We start from the raw sequence: 15,242 nt of genomic DNA on the forward strand, positions 1-15,242 counted from the left end.
ACACCGAGATATCATTTAAATGTTAAAAACGTATTAATTATTACGGTTTCATCTGCGTTTATTTATTCATCATCTCCAGACCACAGATACAGATTCAGTCACGAACAGTTTCAGGAGAACGCAGACAAACATTATTATTAATAATAATAATAATACATTTGAGTTATATAGCGTGATCATTACATACATTACCACTACATACACTGCTAACACATGCTAACACACGCTAACACACGCTCACAAGGTGTTCGGACTGACAGGAGATTTACTTGAGAAGATTCCAGTGTTTCCCACAGATCTGAAATATACTTGGGGGGGTGGTAGTAGCGGGGGGGGGGGGGGGTGGGGGGTTGAGGTGACGTGCAAGAATATTAATTAACCTTTCTGTTGGTCGCTTGTTAGCAGACCCTTCACGCGATGGCAGAGCGAACAGGTACTACCCACAAATAAACATATGGCCATGGGTTACTATTTAAAAGAAATGGTAAATGTATTTAGGAACCTATTAATGTGATTTTAAGTGGGGGTGGACCTCAAATCCTCTAGGGCAGTGCTTCTCAAAGTGTGGTCCGCGGACCACTGGTGGTCCGTGAGCTCCCCCTAGTGGTCCGTGAGTATATTGGTAAAATGTCACATTTTTAATTAATTTAAGTTTTCCGCACTGGAACGAGCTTAAGTTTCACTTTCGATTGCATGATATAACCCAGATAAACATCTTCATCACACATGTTGCCACTTGTTTGTAAACATTTCTGGTGATTTGTAAAAAACGATGTGTTTTTGGATATTTGTGGAGTTAGGTGGTCCGCGAGTGTTTTTTTATTGGTTAAGTGGTCCTTGGTATGAAAAAGTTTGAGAAACACTGGTCTAGGGGGACACACAGAGACCAATCCAGGATTTATAATCTGTATGACAGTGGCCATGTCGGCAGACCACATCATGTAGACAGCCAAACGAATAAAAGAAAAATTAATTAATTTACACGCCCAAGTATAGTCTATGTGTGGGAAACCCTGGATTCTGTTAACAACTGTTAACACTTAGCTTAGCTTTAGGACTCAGCTCAGCACTAAACTGAGGGTTTATTCGCCCCTACGATTGTCTTCCCAGGTAATTGTCCATGTTTGGGTTATATCCCCTCTTCTTGTCTCCTCAGGTATACTGTAGTACTCTAGTTCACCAGTAGTACTCTAGTTCACCAGTAGTACTCTAGTTCACCAGTAGGGGGCGCTGTGCAAAACTGAGGGTCTGAGTTTCCTCCCGGCTCTGACTTCGGCCTCCAGACGAACTCCAGGAACCTTAAAGATGGACGTAGCTGAAAATCAGAGAAGAAGAAGTTAGCAATGGCTTGTTAGCATGTAGCTCTGTTATCATGTATCTCTGTTAGCATGTATCTCTGTAAGCATGTAGCTCTGTTAGCATGTAGCTCTGTTAGCATGTAGCTCTGTTAGCATGTATCTCTGTTAGCATGTAGCTATGTTAGCATGTAGCTCTGTTAGCGTGTATCTCTGTTATCGTGTATCTCTGTTAGCGTGTAGCTCTGTTAGCATGTAGCTCTGTTAGCATGTAGCTCTGTTATCATGTAGCTCTGTAAGCATGTAGCTCTGTAAGCATGTAGCTCTGTTAGCATGTAGCTCTGTTAGCATGTTGTTCTGTTAGCATGTAGCTCTGTAAGCATGTAGCTCTGTTAGCATGTTGTTCTGTTAGCATGTTGTTCTGTTAGCATGTAGCTCTGTTAGCATAGCTGGTGGAGGCTCTTACTGTCGCCCAGGTGCATGATGGGAGGTGGCAGCGTGTGGAAGTAGTGATGCTTCAGAGCTTCCTGAGCAGATATCCTCTCTGAGGGGCGGAGCTTCAGCATCTGAGACAGGAGATCCTCCGTCTTCCCAGGGAGCTGCTGGAGCCTGGAGGAGAGCTAACATGCTAACTGCTAACATGCTAACACACAGGGTATCAGACTGCAGCCTGGGGAGAGCTAACACGCTAACTGCTAACATGCTAACACACAGGGTATCAGACTGCAGCCTGGGGAGAGCTAACACGCTAACTGCTAACATGCTAACACACAGGGTATCAGACTGCAGCCTGGGGAGAGCTAACACGCTAACTGCTAACATGCTAACACACAGGGTATTAGACTGCAGCCTGGGAGAGAGCTAACATGCTAACATCCTAACACACAGGGGGTGTTTCTCAATGGCGAGTACGCTTGCTTGGTAGCACATGTCTTCCGAGCATCTTGCTTCAGAAGCGAGGCAAGAATCCTTCCTGGCATTCGGAAAACAAAGAGTGGAACAGGCGAGCAGGTGTGCAGGTGTGCGTCACATGAGAGGCCCCGCCTTGGTCCGTGTGTGTGGGTTATTCTATCTTTATTCAAGAGCGGGGTCTTTCAATTTGAGAGCATGCTTTATATATTTCTTTCCCTCAAACCCTGTCCTCGCACTCAAATAGTTCCTGCTTGCACTTAGATCTGCTTCTGCTCAAACTGCTTGCACTCAGATATATTGCTGCTTACAGATTTCCTGTGTTCCAGCTTAAGACCCTCTCCTCGCACTCAGGCTGTTTCTGCACGCTCTGAACTTTTGTGCAACAATCCTGTCCTTGCGGGAGCGTTCGCTTCACTTATTACAGCGTCCCGTAAGGGCGGTTACTCTTTGGTTTATAAACTCCCGCCCTCCACGGCTTTATAACATAACATGTACTTCACTTGTTTGATTTACAAATTAGCACCTTACATAATAGCTACGTTCAGTGGCAGACTGGGAATACAAATCGGCCCGGGAATAAAATAAAATAGTCCCTCTGTTGTCTTCTGCACAAAACATAGTGCGAGGTGGTTGCAACAAGAATAACAGCTAGAGAACATATTAGACAGACAGCATTGTCGTCGTTTAGGTGCTTTTTTTTCTGGAGCTAGGCACTTCTCAATCCACTCCTCCATAGTGAGGCCACCCGGAGGTCGAAGTTAACCGTAAATGTTTCCATCTCAAGCTTTGTTAGTTAGTTAGTTAGTTTCGTGACGGACGTAATGTAACAGTTGTACGGTTGTAGCTTTTCTCAGACGCGGAGGAATACTGACTCGTGAAAAGTAACTACAATTATACCCGGGATATACGCTCATTATATCACGGCTAAGCAACATCATCACATCACATTTAGCTGACGCTTTTATCCAAAGCGACTTACAATAAGTGCGTTCGACCAGGAAGACACAACCTTGAAGAAAACAGAATCATAAAGTACATCAGGTTTCATAGAGCCAAACATTTCAAGTGCTACTCAACTGGCTTTAGATAAGCCAGTCCTTTATTAATATATAAGTGCTTTGTTAATAGTTCTATCGCTCGAAGTGGAGTCGAAAGAGATGAGTTTTCAGTCTGGAAGGTGTGTAAGCTATCTGCCGTCCTGATGTCAATGGGGAGCTTATTCCACCATCTTGGAGCCAGGATAGCAAACTCACGTGTTTCTGCTGATGGGAACTTGGGCCCCCCTCGCATTGAGGGCGCAGCGAGTCGTTTGGTTGATGCAGAGCGTAGTGCACGTGCTGGGGTATACAGTTTAACCATGTCCTGGATGTAGGAAGGGCCAGATCCATTCGCAGCATGGTAAGCAAGTACCAGTGTCTTGAAGTGGATTCTAGCAGTTACCGGAAGCCAGTGGAGGGAGCGGAGGAGCGGAGTGGTGTGGGAGACATTTAGGAAGGTTGAAGACCAGGCGAGCCGCTGCATTCTGGATGAGCTGCAGAGGTCGGATGGCACATGCAGGTAGACCAGCCAGGAGGGAGTTGCAGTAGTCTAGGCGTGAGATGACGAGAGCCTGGACCAGAACCTGAGTCGCTTTCTGAGTCAGCTGGGGACGCATCCTCCTGATGTTGTAAAGCGTGTATCTGCAGCAACGGGTTGTAGCAGCGATGTTTGCAGTGAAGGACAGGTTGTTATCTAGGGTCACACCCAGATTCCTTGCAGTCTGAGTCGGGGAAACAACTGAGGTGCCGATGTTGATTGTCAGGTCAAGAGTGGGACAATCTTTTCCCGGAAGGAAAAGCAGTTCAGTCTTGTCAAGGTTGAGCTTGAGGTGGTGAGCAGACATCCACTGAGAGATGTCAGCTAGACAAGCAGAGATGCGTGCGACGACCTGGGTCTCTGAGCGGGGAAAGGACAGAATTAGTTGGGGGTCGTCAGCGTAGCAGTGGTAAGAAAAACCATGCGGGCTAATGACTGATCCGAGCGAGTTTGTGTACAGGGAGAAGAGGAGGGGACCAAGAACAGAGCCCTGAGGGACCCCTGTAGTTAATTGACAAGGGTCGGACTCCGACCCTCTCCAAGTAACCCTGTAGGTGCGGTCTTTCAGATATGAGGTGAGGAGGGAAAGTGCAGAGCCTGAAACTCCAAGTGCTTGGAGAGTGTGAAGGAGGATCTGATGATTCACCGTGTCGAATGCAGCAGACAGGTCCAACAGGATGATGACAGAGGAGCGGGAGGCTGCTTTAGCAGTGTGCAGTTCCTCAGTGACAGCAAGGAGGGCAGTTTCTGTTGCCTCTACATCAGATTGCTTGATTTGACTTGTCCGTTTTATAAATATATACTAACTGTGCTCCCCCCCCCCCCCCCCCTAGGGTGACCAGATCCCAACAAACCAAATGTGGGACAAGGAGTATGGTTGTGTGGGACAATGTGGGACACCCTCTCAACAGCACCCAACCTTGTCATTTGACCGGTATGATTGGGAGTGTTGCACTGTATGGTAAACACTGGTTATTTCTGCTGCTGTTACCTTGTCTGAGTGGCCATCATGTTTTGGTTTGAGTAGGAATGTCTCCATAGAGTGGGATGTCTCTTTTTGAGCGACACGTTTTGTGAGAATCGCATTCTCTGTGTCTTCTTAGCTGTAGTTTCAGTTTCCTCCATTTTCCATAACCTGCTGCGTCGCCTGCGTTCGTTGTTGTTGTTTGGTGGGGCCGCGGGGGGGGGGGGGGTGTGTGAGTGAGTTACTCTCATTGGTTAACACTTGACCAGCACCCGCCGTGTGTTACAGTTTGATTGACAGCAAACACAGCCTCGTGATGATAGCCTTCCCTGCTTTCTCAACAGCCAGTGAATCTGATTTTAAGAAAAGCGTTTTAGCCAATCAAAATGAAATATGCGGGACATCGTCTCAATTTGCGGGACGCACCAAAAGTCGTGAAAATGCTGTGCAGTCCCGCGCAAAGCGGGACATCTGGACACCCTACCCCCCCCTCACCCCAAAAGTTGTAAATCAAACAAGTGAAGTACATGTGATGTTATAAAGCCGTGGAGGGCGGGAGTTTATAAACCATAAGTAAATCGAACGCACCCGCAAGGACACCTGGCCTCCTATTGGTTGAGGGATTGTGACAGGGTTGTTGCACAAAAGATCCGAGCGCGCACGGAAGAAATCTGAGAGCAGACATTTCACAAGCGCAGAAACAGCCTGAGTGCGAGGAGAAGGTTTTAAGCTGGAACACAGGAAATCTGTAAGCAGCAATATATCTGAGTGCAAGCAGCGAGTTGGGAGTAACGCGTTCCTGTAATAATAACTTGTGTCGTAACGGAGTAGTGTAACTTTTATAATTCAGTAATCACAGTACAGTTACTAACATTGCCCCGACACGCGTTACTTCGTTACTTATTCAAAGCAGGGAGAGCCAGACCGCAGTTCATTTCCTCATATTCCAAACGAGAAATTACGGTAGCAAATCACCCGGTTCTTTACGACCAGACTATTACCGGGATACAAACCGGAGGAACCAGGCATGGAGGGAGGTGGCAGAGACAGTGGGTGAAACTGGTAGGTTTTCGCCTGTTTGGGGAGTTTATATTTATATATATTGCTCGCTAAAATCCCCGGGGTTTTTTGCTTTGTATGTGTATGGGGCGGGAGATTCATGTGATTGGTTGTTGGTCGCGTTGCTCGCAAAAAATCCCCAAGCTTTCAGACACGCCCAGCTCCAAGATTTTCAAGATTTTTGAAAAGCTGCTGTGTGGACGTAGCGTTACAGTACACAGTTGATCCTGAGTCCTGTCAGTTAAAGTGTTTCATAGTTAGCTTAGCTAAGCATCAACCAATGGTGGCATGCCACTGCTTTAGTGTCGACAGCATGTTTGAACGTATTTGCAGCAGTAAATGTGGCTTTGTGGTCACTGACGTTGCCATAACAACACCTGCATTTAAATGTGCAACCTCTTTTTGTGACAGATTTTTGCATGAAATTATAATTATTCTGAATGATATTCGTATTGACAGCTAGTTTCTATGTGAACATTATGAGATGGACAGCCAGAGAGAATACATGAAAAACAGTTATGAAATACTATATGACAAAACAAGAATACAGTTTAAGTGATTTGTAAAATATCCATAAAGAAAAATCTGTTTACAGTTCTGTTCCATCTGGGTGTTGAGAGAGGTATCCATAGATCTCTTCATGTTGCTCTCAAAGTGCACCAGATTGATGCTTTCAACTTCAATATTTAGAAAAAAATCCCGGGGGAGGTGAGGACCCCCTTAGAGGAGGTGAGGACCACCCTAGAGGAGGTGAGGAGCCCCTTAGAGGAGGTGAGGACCCCCTTAGAGGAGGTGAGGACCCCCTTAAAGGAGGTGAGGACCCCGCTAGAGGAGGTGAGGACCCCGCTAGAGGAGGTTAGGTCCACGGTGTTTCCATGCTTATTTATACAATGTGTGCTTCTGCTAACATCATAAGCCAAAAGTTGGTTCTGTGTTGTGTGAAGTGAGAACGCGCTTCAGTGTGGGGGGCCCCCAAGCCAGAGCTCGCTTAGGGCCCCCAAAGGTCTAGGGCCGGCCCTGGGTGGAGGTATGCCCATTATTTTGAGTTGGTCCGAAGAAAGGAAAGGAATGTGACGGTGAGGTGCAAACTGTGTCCAGGCCAGCAGCTGTTATCCACTGCTGGAACACCACACCTCAACAAGCACCTGCAAATAACACATGCTAAGGTGAAGCTAATAGCTAAGGACCCCCGGACCCAGAGGGAGGATGTTGTGAGTGCGCCGCCGCCGACTCCGAAGCAGCACAAATTAGAATGTGGAGGACCGGTAACTAAAGCAGAGATGGACAGGCTTGTAGCATCCTTCATAGTAGAGGACATGTTGCCCATGTGCACAGAGGACTCACCATCGTTTAGACCCTCCAGAAAAACGTGGGCTAAAATCCTTGATTATGAGATCAAACATGCGTTTTACGTGATTTTATGCGGTGAAATTGCGGGAAGTTGTGAAATATGCTAAAATAAATATTGGGATGTCTTATTTATTTATTCTCTCTCACACACAACCTGCCGCTAACGTTAAAACCCTTTACTATGCAATTAAACACATTCAATGTTTATTTATTGTAAAAGCAATTGGGCTATTTTAATCACACTCTCTCTCTCTCTCTCTATCTCTCACGCACACACACACACACACACACACATGCGCACACACACACACACACACACACACACACACACACACACACACACACACACACACACACACACACACACTTCTCCGCCTCATTCTGTTTTCATTTCATTTCATTTACTCGTTATCTGACCAGCTTCAATCTTGTAGGCTTCTCACCTCGTTCCTTGTAGCCCTCAAAGGGTTTTGGAGGTCGATGCCTCGGTGAACGGGAGTTGTTTGGCTTTCTTGTCGGCAGCAGCAGAAAGCATGTTCGAATGTTTGAATGAATCAAAGTGGGTCGTCACCGTCGATGTTCTCTTATGCTCCAACACACAGTTGCACGGGGTGCAGAATAGTTTCCCCCCCACTGTCGTGCGAGACATCGGGGTACTGCTCTGCCCGGTCTTTAGCAGAAATGTTCGTCGGTAAATTAGATTAAATTGTTTCATCTTGGTGTTTTCTCTCTCGTGTGAGCTCCACACGTTCACTCTACGGTGTTGTTTACCTTCTGTGATGCGCGAGCTGATGACGTCCCGTCATCATCATCATCATCATCACTTCACGTCAAGACGAGTTAACTTTTTTTTTTCTCAACTTTGTGGAAAAATGCGGGGATTATGCGGCCTTTTAAAAATCTGCGCCATTTTGCTGATTATGCGGTAAATTCTGCGATCGCAGAATCGCGTTTATCTGGAGGGTCTAATCGTTCAGAGATACACTGCGCAACATACAGATATCAGGAGGCAGAGGGACAGCCACGGTCAGATCAGGATCTGGATCAGTCTGTGACGACTGAACCAGAGAGAGCATGAAACTTAAGCAGTCTGCGTGGTCTGCCCGCAGGGAGGGCCGCGTCTGCCCGTAGGGAGGGCCGGGTCTGCCCGTAGGGAGGGCCGGGCCTGCGAGTTACTTTATGTAGAGAGTAACAAAGTAGTGTAATATATTACTTTTTTTAAAGTAATATATTACTTTTTTTTAGTAACGAACCCATCTCTGACAAGCAGGCACTATTTGAGTGCGAGGAAATAAATACATATTCTGCACGTGAAATCAATAAAGTATGCTCTCAAATTCAAAGACCCCGCTCTTGAATAAAGAGAGGGAATAACCCCCATCCGTGTGGGGATTTTAAGACCGCGGAGTCTACGCATGTGCAGCCTCGAAATGTCTCCAAACGAAGTACGCCGGGCTCGGTACATTTCCAAGTATGCTGGAGATTGGAACAGTCCTCCGCGGCACTCGATGACGTAGTATGCTTGAAATAGTGGCTCTGGAGCATCCTTACTCGACATTGAGAAACACCCAGGGTATCAGACTACAGCATGCTAACATGCTAACTGCTAACACACTGTTTATCAGACTACAGCATGCTAACATGCTAACTGCTAACACACTGTTTTATTAGACTACAGCATGCTAACATGCTAACTGCTAACACACTGTTTATCAGACTACAGCATGCTAACATGCTAACTGCTAACACACTGTTTATCAGACTACAGCATGCTAACATGCTAACTGCTAACACACTGTTTATCAGACTACAGCATGCTAACATGCTAACTGCTAACACACTGGTTATATGTTTGAGTTCATCTGCACTTCTTAAATGTTTGTATTTCCGAACCGTTTCCAAACGTTGTGAAGCTTCTTGGGCCGAGAGGGAAGGAGCCGCTCTGAGGAGACAAAACAAACACATCTACAGACATCTTAGATGTATAGATGTATATATTATAATATGTATTTATTGTTGTACTGATGTTGTCTGCTGTACTCTCTAGTGTTGTTGTGGTACATCTTGCCTGCTGGCTAACACTGAGGGTCAATGTGTCCCTTAAATACATAAACAAGCAAACAAACAACATCAGAGAGCTGCGCACCTGGGTGAAAGTGCGGCAGCTGAGTGACTCCAGGCCAGCTGAGCTCAGACGGGACGCCCAGCACCTGCAGGGTGAAGCATCAATAACAACAACAATAACAACAATACAAACAATAAGTTAATACATATTGTTATTGTACCGTCCAGATGTGCTGCAGCTGAGCGCTCTGGTCTGAGGCTCCGGGGAATGCTGGCGCACCCTGCAGCATCTCCACAAAGATACACCCTGCACTCCTGAGAGAACACAGCTGGGTTTAGAAGCCTCTCCATCACAGGAAACAACAACAACAACAACAACAACAACATGTTTCTGTTGAGAAGACACTGAGTGTCCTCCTCCAGCATGAGAGTAGCATGAGATCAAAGGTATCAACTGCAGCTGTGAACATGACAGCATGTGTGATAGAAGAGCATCAGGACTGTTTGAGGCAGATGATAGCTCTGTGATGAACATGAGGATTCAGCCTCTATGGAGAGACCGGGGAGGGTCTCTATCAGGGTCAGTGTGTGATGGGGACCGGGGAGGGTCTCTATCAGGGTCAGTGTGTGATGGGGACCGGGGAGGGTCTCTATCAGGGTCAGTGTGTGATGGGGACCGGGGAGGGTCTCTATCAGGGTCAGTGTGTGATGGGGACCGGGGAGGTCTCTATCAGGGTCAGTGTGTGATGGGGACCGGGGAGGGTCTCTATCAGGGTCAGTGTGTGATGGGGACCGGGGAGGGTCTCTATCAGGGTCAGTGTGTGATGGGGACCAGGGGAGGGTCTCTATCAGGGTCAGTGTGTGATGGGGACCGGGGAGGGTCTCTAGCAGGGTCAGTGTGTGATGGGGACCCGGGGAGGGTCTCTATCAAGGGTCAGGTGTGTGATGGGGACCGGGGAGGGTCTCTATCAGGGTCAGTGTGTGATGGGGACCGGGGAGGTCGTCTATCAGGTCAGTGTGTGATGGGGACCGGGGAGGTCTCTATCAGGGTTCAGTGTGTGATGGGGACCGGGGGAGGTCCTATCAGGGTCAGTGTGTGATGGGGACCGGGGAGGGTCTCTATCAGGGTCAGTGTGTGATGGGGACCGGGGAGGGTCTCTATCAGGGTCAGTGTGTGATGGGGCTCGGGGAGGGTCTCTATCAGGGTCAGTGTGTGATGGGGACCGGGGAGGGTCTCTAGCAGGGTCAGTGTGTGATGGGGAACCGGGGAGGGTCTCTATCAGGGTCAGTGGTGTGATGGGGACCGGGGAGGGTCTCTATCAGGGTCAGTGGTGTGATGGGGACCGGGGAGGGTCTCTATCAGGGTCAGTTGTGTGATGGGGACCGGAGGTCTCTATCAGGGTCAGTGTGTGATGGGGACCGGGGAGGGTCTCTATCAGGGTCAGTGTGTGATGGGGACCGGGGAGGGTCTCTATCAGGGTCAGCTGTGTGATGGGGACCGGGGAGGGTCTCTATCAGGGTCAGTGTGTGATGGGGACCGGGGAGGGTCTCTATCAGGGTCAGTGTGTGATGGGGACCGGGGAGGGTCTCTAGCAGGGTCAGTGTGTGATGGGGACCGGGGAGGGTCTCTATCAGGGTCAGTGTGTGATGGGGACCGGGGAGGGTCTCTATCAGGGTCAGTGTGTGATGGGGACCGGGGAGGGGTCTCTATCAGGGTCAGTGTGTGATGGGGACCGGGGAGGGTCTCTATCAGGGTCAGGTGTGTGATGGGGACCGGGGAGGGTCTCTATCAGGGTCAGTGTGTGATGGGGACCGGGGGGGGGGTCTCTAGCAGGGTCAGTGTGTGATGGGGACCGGGGAGGGTCTCTATCAGGGTCAGTGTGTGATGGGGACCGGGGAGGGTCTCTATCAGGGTCAGTGGTGTGATGGGGACCGGGGAGGGTCTCTAGCAGGGTCAGTGTGTGATGGGGACCGGGGAGGGTCTCTATCAGGGTCAGTGTGTGATGGGGACCGGGGAGGGTCTCTATCAGGGTCAGTGTGTGATGGGGACCGGGGAGGGTCTCTATCAGGGTCAGTGTGTGATGGGGATCGGGGAGGGTCTCTATCAGGGTCAGTGTGTGATGGGGATCGGGGAGGGTCTCTATCAGGGTCAGTGTGTGATGGGGACCGGGGAGGGTCTCTAGCAGGGTCAGTGTGTGATGGGACCGGGGAGGGTCTCTATCAGGTCAGTGTGTGATGGGACCGGGGAGGGTCTCTAGCAGGGTCAGTGTGTGATGGGGACCGGGGAGGGTCTCTATCAGGGTCAGTGTGTGATGGGACCGGGGGGTCTCTATCAGGGTCAGTGTGTGATGGGGACCGGGGAGGGTCTCTATCAGGTCAGTGTGTGATGGGGACCGGGGAGGGTCTCTATCAGGGTCAGTGTGTGATGGGGACCGGGAGGGTCTCTATCAGGGTCAGTTGTGTGATGGGGACCGGGAGGGTCTCTATCAGGGTCAGTGTGTGATGGGGATCGGGGAGGGTCTCTATCAGGGTCAGTGTGTGATGGGACCGGGGAGGGTCTCTAGCAGGGTCAGTGTGTGATGGGGACCGGGGAGGGTCTCTAGCAGGGTCAGTGTTGTGATGGGACCGGGAGGGTCTCTATCAGGGTCATGTGTGATGGGGACCGGGGAGGGTCTCTATCAGGGTCAGTGTGTGATGGGGACCGGGGAGGGTCTCTAGCAGGGTCAGTGTGTGATGGGGACCGGGGAGGGTCTCTATCAGGGTCAGTGTGTGATGGGGATCGGGGAGGGTCTCTAGCAGGGTCAGTGTGTGATGGGGACCGGGGAGGGTCTCTATCAGGGTCAGTGTGTGATGGGGATCGGGGAGGGTCTCTATCAGGGTCAGTGTGTGATGGGGACCGGGGAGGGTCTCTAGCAGGGTCAGTGTGTGATGGGGATCGGGGAGGGTCTCTATCAGGGTCAGTGTGTGATGGGGACCGGGGAGGGTCTCTATCAGGGTCAGTGTGTGATGGGGACCGGGGAGGGTCTCTATCAGGGTCAGTGTGTGATGGGGACCGGGGAGGGTCTCTAGCAGGGTCAGTGTGTGATGGGGACCGGGGAGGGTCTCTATCAGGGTCAGTGTGTGATGGGGATCGGGGAGGGTCTCTATCAGGGTCAGTGTGTGATGGGGACCGGGGAGGGTCTCTATCAGGGTCAGTGTGTGATGGGGACCGGGGAGGGTCTCTATCAGGGTCAGTGTGTGATGGGGACCGGGGAGGGTCTCTAGCAGGGTCAGTGTGTGATGGGGACCGGGGAGGGTCTCTAGCAGGGTCAGTGTGTGACGGGGACCGGGGAGGGTCTCTATCAGGGTCAGTGTGTGATGGGGACCGGGGAGGGTCTCTGCCAGGGTCAGTAATATGTACCAGACGTCCAGGCTGCTGCAGTACTCTGTGTTCCCCAGCAGGACGTCGGGGGGGCGATACCACAGAGTCACAACCTGAGAGGACAGAACCAGACTGGGGACAGACTGAGAGCGGGCCAGACCTGAGAGACAAGAGACAAGAGAGACATCAAGAGACAAGAGAGACAAGAGAGACATCAAGAGACAAGATCAGAGGACAGACTGAGAGACAAGAGACATCAAGAGACAAGAGAGACATCAAGAGACAAGATCAGAGGACAGACTGAGAGACAAGAGACATCAAGAGACAAGAGAGACAAGAAAGAGACATCAAGAGACAAGAGAGACATCAAGAGACAAGATCAGAGGACAGACTGAGAGACATCAAGAGACATCAAGAGACAAGAGAGACATCAAGAGACACCAAGAGACAAGATCAGAGGACAGACTGAGAGACATCAAGAGACAAGAGAGACATCAAGAGACAAGAGAGACATCAAGAGACAAGAGAGACATCAAGAGACATCAAGAGACATCAAGAGACAAGAGAGACATCAAGAGACATCAAGAGACAAGATCAGAGGACAGACTGAGAGACATCAAGAGACATCAAGAGACAAGAGAGACATCAAGAGACAAGAGAGACATCAAGAGACAAGATCAGAGGACAGCCTGAGAGACAAGAGACATCAAGAGACAAGAGAAAGACAAGAGACATCAAGAGACAAGAGAAAGACAAGAGACATCAAGAGACATCAAGAGACATCAAGAGACAAGAGAGACATCAAGAGACAAGAGAGAGACATCAAGAGACATCAAGAGACAAGAGAGAGACATCAAGAGACATCAAGAGACAAGAGAGAGACATCAAGAGACATCAAGAGAAAAGAGAGAGACATCAAGAGACATCAAGAGACAAGAGAGAGACATCAAGAGACATCAAGAGAGAGACATCAAGAGACATCAAGAGAGACATCAAGAGACATCAAGAGACAAGAGAGAGACATCAAGAGACATCAAGAGACAAGAGAAGACATCAAGAGAAAAGAGAGACATCAAGAAGAGACAAGAGAAGAGACAAGAGACAAGAGAGAGAGACATCAAGAGACATCAAGAGACAAGAGAGAGACATCAAGAGACATCAAGAGACAAGAGAGAGACATCAAGAGACATCAATAGACAAGAGAGAGACATCAAGAGACATCAAGAGACAAGAGAGAGACATCAAGAGACATCAAGAGACAAGAGAGAGACATCAAGAGACAAGAGAGACATCAAGAGACAAGAGAGAGACATCAAGAGACAACAAGAGACATCAAGAGACAACAAGAGACATCAAGAGACATCAAGAGACAAGAGAGAGACATCAAGAGACATCAAGAGACAAGAGAGAGACATCAAGAGACAAGAGAGACATCAAGAGACAAGAGAGAGACATCAAGAGACAAGAGAGAGACATCAAGAGACATCAAGAGACAAGAGAGACATCAAGAGACAAGAGAGAGACATCAAGAGACAACAAGAGACATCAAGAGACAACAAGAGACATCAAGAGACATCAAGAGACAAGAAGAGACATCAAGAGACAACAAGAGACATCAAGAGACAACAAGAGACATCAAGAGACATCAAGAGACAAGAGAGAGACATCAAGAGACATCAAGAGCAAAGAGAGACATCAAGAGACAAAGAGACATCAAGAGAAGAGAGATCAGAGACAAGAGCGAGAGACATCAAGAGACATAGAGACAAGAGACAACTCAAGAGACAAGAGAGACATCAAAGAGACACAAGAGACAGAGAGACATCAAGAGACAAGAGAGAGAGACATCCTACAGAGAGAGAGACATTCAAGAGACAAGAGAGAGAGACATCAAGAGACATCAAGAGACATCAAGAGACAAGAGAGAGACATCAAGAGACATCAAGAGACAAGAGAGAGACATCAAGAGACAAGAGAGAGACATCAAGAGACAAGAGAGACATCAAGAGACAACAAGAGACATCAAGAGACAAGAGAGAGACATCAAGAGACAACAAGAGACATCAAGAGACAACAAGAGACAAGAGAGAGACATCAAGAGACAAGAGAGAGACATCAAGAGACATCAAGAGACAACAAGAGACATCAAGAGACAAGAGAGAGACATCAAGAGACATCAAGAGACAACAAGAGACATCAAGAGACAAGAGAGAGACATCAAGAGACATCAAGAGACAAGAGAGAGACATCAAGAGAAAAGAGAGAGACATCAAGAGACAAGAGAGACATCAAGAGACAAGAGAGAGACATCAAGAGACAAGAGAGAGAGACATCAAGAGACATCAAGAGAGAGACATCAAGAGACATCAAGAGACAAGAGAGAGACATCAAGAGACATCAAGAGACAAGAGAGAGACATCAAGAGACATCAAGAGACAAGAGAGAGACATCAAGAGACAAGAGAGACATCAAGAGACAACAAGAGACATCAAGAGACAAGAGAGAGACATCAAGAGACAACAAGAGACAAGAGAGAGACATCAAGAGACAAGAGAGAGACATCAAGAGACAAGAGAGAGAGACATCAAGAGACATCAAGAGACAAGAGAGAGACATCAAGAGACATCAAGAGACAAGAGAGACATCAAGAGACAACAAGAGA

At 48.6% G+C, this 15,242-nt stretch overlaps 1 protein-coding gene across 1 annotated transcript; it reads right to left on the minus strand.

Annotated features, from left to right (window-relative positions):
* Positions 1–796: 796 nt before the first annotated feature.
* On the minus strand, positions 797–12,740 carry cdk15 (cyclin-dependent kinase 15; the record flags this gene model as incomplete). Its single annotated transcript, XM_034216557.1, is given in 6 exon segments — positions 797–1,315; positions 1,762–1,904; positions 9,049–9,097; positions 9,302–9,365; positions 9,441–9,534; positions 12,620–12,740. Coding segments are annotated over 6 exon segments (572 nt in total), but the record flags the coding sequence as incomplete, so codon positions are not given.
* Positions 12,741–15,242: the final 2,502 nt, after the last annotated feature.

Source organism: Gymnodraco acuticeps, unplaced genomic scaffold, assembly GCF_902827175.1.
Source record: "Gymnodraco acuticeps unplaced genomic scaffold, fGymAcu1.1, whole genome shotgun sequence".
Taxonomy (NCBI): domain Eukaryota; kingdom Metazoa; phylum Chordata; class Actinopteri; order Perciformes; family Bathydraconidae; genus Gymnodraco; species Gymnodraco acuticeps.